Source organism: Brassica napus, chromosome C9, assembly GCF_020379485.1.
Source record: "Brassica napus cultivar Da-Ae chromosome C9, Da-Ae, whole genome shotgun sequence".
Classification (NCBI taxonomy): domain Eukaryota; kingdom Viridiplantae; phylum Streptophyta; class Magnoliopsida; order Brassicales; family Brassicaceae; genus Brassica; species Brassica napus.
In genome coordinates this window covers 19,336,632-19,345,434 of record NC_063452.1, presented here as the reverse complement: position 1 = coordinate 19,345,434, position 8,803 = coordinate 19,336,632, and the positions used below count along the sequence as shown (strand labels likewise).

General features: G+C 37.4%; 1 protein-coding gene across 1 annotated transcript; it reads left to right on the top strand.

Annotated features, from left to right (window-relative positions):
* Positions 1 to 7,588: 7,588 nt before the first annotated feature.
* LOC111202800 (inverted formin-2-like) lies at positions 7,589 to 8,803 on the top strand. The gene is made up of 2 exons (XM_048767504.1): positions 7,589 to 8,280; positions 8,356 to 8,803. The coding sequence occupies exons 1-2, from the start codon at positions 7,937 to 7,939 to the stop codon at positions 8,504 to 8,506; spliced, it is 495 nt and encodes a 164-aa protein (XP_048623461.1). The 5' UTR covers positions 7,589 to 7,936; the 3' UTR covers positions 8,507 to 8,803.

Below are 8,803 nucleotides of genomic sequence, written 5' to 3'. Positions count from 1 at the left end.
AGGTCTACAGCTTGGCGTTTATTCAGTGTCAGGTTGGCTCAGGGATCACAGCGAGTCTGGATGGATAACTGGACTTCTCTTGGTCCTCTTATAGAGCTGGTAGGCAAGAGAGGACCAGTTGTTACTGGACTAAGTATTAACACAATGGTGGCAGATGCGTTAACAAGTGAAGGGTGGTGCTTTGAGAGGAGTAGAAGTAGGAATCCGATCATCACCTTCCTCAGAGATAGCATGTCTGATGCACAACCAGTTTTGAGCTCAGAAGTTGATGATACATATATTTGGGTTACTAATGGTCAGAATGGTTCAGAGACATTATCCACTTGTGAGACTTGGAAAACCTTATTTCCTTGTACGTTGGAACTATTTTGGCACAAAATGATCTGGTTCTCAGGGCGTATTCCGAAGCATGCTTTCATATCTTGGGTGGCAGCAAGAGATAGACTCATTCGTCGGGGCTTACTAGTGCCTTCAACTTGTGTGATGTGTGCTGGTCATAATGAAGATAGACAACATCTGTTTTTTGATTGCGCCTTCAGCAGTCAGGTGTGGTCTTTCTTTACTTCTAGATTGCAGCTGATACCTCCGCTCTTTTACAAAGATGGGTTGAGATGGTTGGGCAATCCATCAAGAGATAAAAATGTGAAGTTGCTTGTAAAGTTGTTTCATCAGGCTTGTCTATGTCTCATTTGGAAGGAGAGAAACTCAAGAATCCATACAGATGTAACTCGACCACCTGAAGCCATTATTGCAGAGATAAAGCAAATCATTCGGCTAAGGTTGGATCCTCTAGCTCGGGTTCAAACGTTAGGTCATGGAGAGATTATGGTTCTGCCCACTTGGCTGTCTTTATTTTAGGTTTTTTAAAGCCTTATGCCTTGGTCTGGTTGATCAGTTTTGGTAGCATAGCATGTTCTGTAAATAGGGCTTTTGGTTTCCGTCGTTTGTAACCCATTAATTTTTTTTGAATAAAATTGGGACTTGCAAAAAGAAAAAAGAAAAAAATCATGTTTTTGGCTCATTAATCAATAGTGTCGTCCATGTGCGCGGAAGATTGAAGTTAAAGCGATAAATCTCATTAATGTCATTTGTGTGCGTAAGAAGATTGAAGTAACAAAAAAATGAAGTACCAGGAATAAAACTAAATGTAATTGTAATTAACAACCAAAACCAAATCCAAACAAATCAATCTCTAATGTAAATAAAAATAAAACACCAAATCAAATTTCTCTTTCTTCAACTTCATCCTTGGTACATCATTTTGATTAGGAAGAATGAGAATATGAACAGTAAACACATCAATTTTGAGTTAACACTATTTGCAGTCTTATTTTGTTGTTAGACTTTTTAAAGTTACAAATTGATCCTTAAAATTTGATATAGTTTTGTTTATACCTAAACTATTAGATATATGTGTTTTATACTTTGCAAATCACTAATACTTTCATCAATAAAATTATAAGTTGATACAAATTATTGTATATTCTATTAAAAGCTAAACTTATGTATGATATATAGATTTAGTTAAAGTAAAATAATTGTTGGGTAAATTTGTAAGTTTTAAAAATAAAAAAAATAATATTAGAAATTAATAATAAATATCAATAAAAAGAACATTTTTAGAATATTTTTTGATGGAAAAAATAAGGAGAATTATTAGAGAAAATTTAAAATTCATTTTTAAGTTTACATCATGTTAAAGGAAAGATGAGGATAATCATTGGAAATTTTCTTAGTTGGCCATTCATACTCTATGCAACCTTGCAACCTTCAAAATATTAAAATACTATTTACCTCCCGTGCCAAGCACGGATCAATTAATTTCACTCTCATCCTATTTTTAACTAAAATTATATTTTGTTTGCAGAAATCATAAAATTGTAAAGCTTATCAATATATCAGAATAAATTATTTATTTTTTCACATATTTTCTAAACCTAAATAACACATCGTACATAAAATTCATTTTATAAAAGTATAAATTTCATAGAACATGTTTAATCTATAAATGTATGTAAATCTATTAAATGAATATTTACCTGCTTTTCATATCTGAATTATATATATGCAAAAAAAAATTATAGCTTGATTGGAAAAGTTAATAAACTTTAAATAATATATACATAAAATACTTAGTAAATAGAAATCAATAGCAAGCTGATTTTTTCTAATTTCCTTTCAAGTTTTTTTTATCATGTTTTACCACAAAAGATTTTTCAAAAAGCTTGAATTTCATTGCCTTGCTATATACAAAGCTGAGTTTCATCTATTTAAACAGTTTGGATATCATAATTATAAATGAAAATGTGTTTACCTTTTTCCACAAGAATATAGTTTTTAATATTAAGAATAACTTCGTGTCTCTGATAATAGTACTTTACGAAACAAAACCCAGATTTTTCCTTTATGCTGTGAACAATAAAGTTATAAAATAGAAGTATAATGTGAGAAAACCTTCAACTTGACTTACCACTACAAGAAAACGGAGCAGTAACAACGGCGGTTTACGACGAAATTAATTCCTCGTAACTTTACATGGGCTTTACAACGCAATTACGACGAGACATTATTTCGTCGTAAACTCCATGGTAATTTACGACGAAAGGATTTCGTCGTAAAGTCAATGTAAGTTTACGACGAAAGTACGTGGAATGCGAAATAGTTGTAAACGTTACATCGACATTACAACGAATCATGTTACCGTTATATAAAGGTGAAAACGTGCATTCAATGTGCTTTAACTTACCTAAATTCGTTGTAAAGTCGTTGTAAATGTTCCATGTAAAATCCATGTAAAACTTTCCTTGTAAAATCATTGTTATATTTCTCTATATATATATGTCATTTCCCACAACTCTCTTCTTCACAACACACAACTCTCTTCCTCTCGAACCTGATGGCGTTTAGACTATGTTCCTCATTCAGCCACCAATTACTATTTCGAAGATGACGATAAGGAACATGAGTCATTCGTCTGTCTGCCAATTCAGTGGAGCGACAAGGAGAAGTGGACGAAAGTGCAGTTGGTTTATACTTGAAAGGAACCTCCAACCATCGTCAAAGGTTCCTCTCAAGTACAAACCAGCTGCACTTCCGTCCACTTTCTCCTTGTCATTCCACTGAATTGGCAGACAGACGAACGACACAGGTTCCTTATCGTCGTCTTAGAAATAGTAACTGGTGGCTTAACAACGCAATTACGACGAAACCAACGAAACCAAATTTCGTCGTAAACGCCATGTAATATTACGACGCAAGTACGTCGAAAAGTAAACTTTACATCGACATTACAACGAATCATGTTACCGTTATATTTAGGTGAAAACGTGTATTCAATGTGCTTTAACTTACCTAATTTCGTCGTAAATTCGTTGTAAATAATATGTTAAAACCATGTAAAATCCATGTAAAATATTCCTTGTAAAATCGTTGTTATTTTTCAACTACCCAACTCGAAAATTTCTCTATATATATGTCATTTCCCACAACTCTCTTCCTCACAACACACAAACGGGAGAAAAAAAATCAGAAAAAATCAGAAAAAAAAAAGATTTGAAAAAAAAATCTAAGAAAAAATAGCCGGTGGCGGTAGTATTTACGAGTTACAGAGTTGGATGTATTTGCACAAAGATTCCGACGGGAGGGTGACAAACGCATTTCTGAGCGGGCTAGAGACATTCATGCACCAGGCGGCCTGTACACCGATCACACAGGAAAGCGGTAAGATGTTCTGCCCCTGTCGGAAATGCAAGAATTCAAAATTTGTACGTAGTGAAACTGTATGGAAGCATTTAGTAAACAGAGGATTTACACCACAGTACTACATTTGGTATCAACATGGAGAGGGTTATGGGGGAAATGAAGCTAGTAGTAGTAATAATAATTTTGAGGATGGTCATCATAGTGAAGAACCGAATCATTTGCATAATGAATATAATTATCATCAAGATCATGAGCAGATGGTAGATCATGATAGGGTTCAAGATATGATTAGTGATGCATTTTTAGAAACAACTACAACAATAGCTGATGGAACTGGAAATGTAGAAGAACCTAATTTGGATGCAAAAAGGTTTTATGAAATGCTAGATGCTGCAAATCAACCAATCTACACTGGTTGTAGAGAAGGTCTCTCTAAATTGTCTCTAGCAGCTAGGATGATGAATATTAAAACGGATCATAATTTACCTGAGAATTGCATGGATGCATGGGCGGAGTTGTTTAAAGAGTATTTGCCAGAAGACAACGTGTCTGCTGAATCTTATTATGAGATTCAGAAATTGGTTTATAGTCTTGGGTTGCCTTCGGAGATGATTGATGTTTGCATCGACAACTGCATGATCTACTGGAAAGAAGATGACAAGTTAGAAGAGTGTCGATTCTGCAAAAAACCACGATTCAAACCGCAAGGCCGTGGGAGGAATAGGGTACCGTACCAAAGGATGTGGTACCTACCAATTACAGACAGATTGAAAAGATTATATCAATCTGAGAGGACTGCTGCATCGATGAGGTGGCATGCGGAACATGTCCAGAGAGATGGTGAGGTTGCACATCCATCAGACGCAAGAGCGTGGAAACATTTCAACAAGGTACACGCAGATTTTGCTACAAATATTCGGAATGTCTATCTTGGGTTATGCACCGATGGATTTTCTCCATTTGGAATGTCTGGTAGACAATATTCTTTGTGGCCAGTCATTCTTACGCCGTACAATTTACCGCCGGATATGTGCATGGAACAAGAATTTCTATTTTTGACCATATTAATCCCTGGGCCGAAGCATCCAAAACGGTCTCTTGATGTTTTTCTTCAACCGTTGATAGAAGAGCTAAAGCAATTGTGGTCAGAAGGGGTGTGGACGTACGATTGTTCCTTGAAAAACAATTTTACGATGCGAGCAGTTCTGCTGTGGACGATAAGTGATTTCCCTGCTTATGGGATGTTGTCTGGCTGGACAACACATGGAAGATTATCTTGTCCATATTGTCTTGGATCGACGGATGCTTTTCAACTGAAGAATGGTAGGAAGAGTTGTTGGTTTGACTGTCATCGTCGCTTTCTTCCACTTGCCCATCCGTACAGAAGAAATAAGACATTGTTTCGGCACAAAAAAATTGTCAGAGACGGTCCTCCTCCATATCTCACCGGCCAGCAGATCGAAGCAGACATTGATTATTACGGAGCTCAGGAAACAGTTAAAGTTGGAGGAAATTGGCATGTTCCTGGAAATATGCCTGATGGATATGGTGTGTCTCACAATTGGCATAAGAAGAGTATATTTTGGGAGCTACCCTATTGGAAGGATCTTCTCTTACGCCACAATCTGGATGTCATGCATATTGAGAAGAACTTTTTTGAGAACATCATGAATACATTACTTAACGTCCCTCGGAAGACAAAAGATAACAAAAAGTCAAGGATGGACTTACCTGATATTTGCTCAAGAAGTGAGTTACATATCAAGAGCAATGGAAACGTTCATGTTCCCATCTTCCGGTTGTCATCAGAAGCCAAAACAACCTTGTTTGACTGGGTTGCATCAGAAGTTAAGTTTCCTGATGGTTATGTCCATGAAGCACTTGCAGGTAATTATAAAACGTTAATATATATACATATGTTATGAAATGTTATTAATTTGATTACTTTTGCAATATACAGCCATCGGCGCTTTTTTCAGAGATCTCAGCACACGTACGTTCAAGGAAGAAGTCATCGAACAACTTCATCATAACATTCCGATCATATTGTGCAACCTGGAGAAGATATTTCCTCCTTCATTTTTTGACGTCATGGAGCATCTAGTTGTCCACCTACCATATGAAGCATTGCTTCGTGGACCTGTTCACAACGGATGGATGTATCCGTATGAGCGACAGATGAAACATTTGAAGGGGAAAGCAAGAAATCTTGCAAAGGTGGAAGGTTCAATAGTTGCGGGAAGTTTGACAGCCGAAACATCTAACTTCACATCATACTACTTTGCTCCAACTGTTCGTACGAGGAAAAGAGTTCCTAGAAGATATGATGATGGTGGAGTACCGACATCATATCCAATTGATGGTGTTCCTGACATTTTCTGCGAAATTGCAAGGTTTGGTGGTAAAACGAAAGAAGTATGGTGGTCATGTGAAGAGGATAAACATAGTGCCCACACTTATATTCTGCTCAACTGCGAGGATGCAATGACCCGTTACTTTGAAAGGTAAATATTTTTGTGAATGTTAATTATATGAATTGCAGTTAATTATGTATGACTTGATTATTTGTTTAATTTGCAGCATGTTTGTATCTCAAGTTGAAGAAGCAATACCAGGAATATCTGCAACTGATGTGGAGACACGTAAAGATAAGCACTTTGTCAAGTGGTTAAAATCACAGGTACGTAATATATCTCATACATTGATTAATTAAGTAAGTGTTTTGATACTTCAATATTAATTAAGAATAACTGCTTTTTGCAGGTTGATTACGACGATCCTTATTATCCCGTATGGTTTCACGAATTGGTTCAAGGTCCAGTTGCAAAGGTCACCACATCACCTATGTATTTCACACGAGGATTTACCTTTCACACATACGAGTATGGGAGACATCGGGCAACGAGTAACTACGGAATATGTGTGAAAGGTGAAACGGACTTTTACGGGATCTTGCAGGAGATTATTGAAGTGGAATTTCCGGGGTTATTGAAGCTAAAATGCGTCCTCTTCAAATGTGAATGGTTCGATCCTGTTGTGAACCGAGGGATTCGGTATAACAAATTTGGTGTTGTGGATGTCAATTTTGGGAGAAGATACAACAAATTTGAGCCTTTCATTTTAGCTTCACAAGCCGAGCAAGTAAGCTTCCTTCCTTATCCTCGGCTTCGAACTTCCGGGATAAACTGGTTAGCTGCTATCAAAATTACACCTCGTGGACGCATTGTCGCTGGAGAAGAACCGCCCTTGCAAGAAGAAGACGCTATCAATGAAGTTGAGGTACCAGAACAACCAACTGATGAAATCCTTTTGATCGACCCGCAAAACTTTCAATATGAAGATATTCCCGAAGATGCGACAGATGAAGCACGTGAAGACGAGTTCGAGAGAAGCGACGATGATGATTGTAATGATAGTGATGAGAACGAAAACGATTTAGAGTGATGTAATATTGATGAGAACGAAAACGATTTAGAGTGATGTAATATATGTCTCTGATGTTGTATTTCTCTATTGTAACGTATGTTTAAAGAAATATTGTTTTTTTACCATCCTAATGTATGTGTAACAAATGTTGTTTTATATAATATGTATTTGTGTTAATTTTAAAAAAATTATTTGGAGTTTTAGGGTTTTAGAGTTTAAGTTGGAGAAAGAGCACAAAGTAGTAGAGAAGAAGAGATATGATGTTAGATGATATGTGACTTTGGGGTTTAGGGATTTCATTCTCGGTGTTTAGGGTTAAGCGTTGTAAAATCGTCGTAAACCGATTTTTCGACGTAATTTCGTCGTAAATGGAAAAACGCGGGCCTGGTAACTTCGTCGTAAACGTGGGCCTTGTAAATTCGTCGTAAACCAATGTTTCGACGTAATTTCGTCGTAAATCGAAAAACACGGGCCTGGTAACTTCGTCGTAAATTAAAAAACACGGGCCTGGTAACTTCGTCGTAATGTTACGAGGAAGTTACGAGGAAACCGTTTTTATATATATGGGAGAAGTCGAAGATACGAGCACTGCTCGTATCTTCCTCCCTAACTCCTCTCCCCCTCTAAGGTAACTTTCTCTCTCTATCTTTTTTTTTTTTTTATAGTTTAGGTTGTTAGTTTAGGTGATTAGTTTAGGGAATTAGTTTAGGTGATTAGTTAACGGAATTAGTTTAGATGATTAGTTTAGAAAATTATTTTAAACAATTCGTTTAGGATATATATTAATTTAATTTTTTAAATTTTCTAGATGGCTCCTAGACCGAGACCAGCAGCTCCTGCACCTACGTATGCGGATTTGTTTGGCGATGGATCTTCCTCTAGCGGTCCATCGTCTTCTTCCGGGACAGTTCCAGACTCTCACACATCTCGGAGAGTTCCTTCGACCCCTCCTCCTCTTCCATCTCAGATGCCTCCCCCACGAGCTCCACCTGTCGCCCCGGATCAGCCTGCCCCACCGGCTGCAGTTCATCCCGATTTGCGGGTGCCAGCTCATGCACCATTCGCAAGATACACCGTCGAGGATTTGCTTGCCCAGCCCGGACGAGAGGGTTTACACGTTCTGGACCCCGATAGACCCCCGGGTACTTATTGGTAAGTACATAAAATTATTAATTTAAAATTTAAAATCTTTGATCAATTTTTTTAACAAATTTGTTATATTTGCAGGTTTGGGGCTAACAACCGTGTTAGCCGGAGCGTTTCAGAGACGATGAAGGGATATTATGACGGCCCTTATCCCAACTGGACCATGACTCCCGATCACGTCAAGACGACGTGGTTTAAATGTTTTGCGGTAATTATATTTACATATTATTAATATTTATATTGTTAATTAAATAATTATTATTTTTTTTCTAATCTTTTAAAATGTTTGTTTTTTCAGCAAAGGTGGAACTGGTCCGTAGGAATCACCGAGAGGGTGAAGAGCGAATTTATTGCAAAGGCGAAAACTCGTCTTTGCAACACCGTCTCCGATTGGAAGGACAAGTGGGAGATTTACGGCTATGAGGGGAAGCCGAGCGGGGTCACAAAGGAAGCATGGGATGGCCTCATCACCTATTGGAACGAACCCAGCTCCATCCGCAAAGCCAACTCCTGCTCCGCTTCCCGAAGA

Excerpts from the sequence above, each read along its gene's own strand:
- LOC111202800 (XM_048767504.1), top strand. The coding sequence starts at position 7,937 with ATGGCTCCTAGACCGAGACCAGCAGCTCCTGCACCTACGTATGCGGAT. Across the intron at positions 8,281-8,355 it reads AGACCCCCGGGTACTTATTG|GTTTGGGGCTAACAACCGTG; the intron begins GTAAGTACATAA and ends TTATATTTGCAG.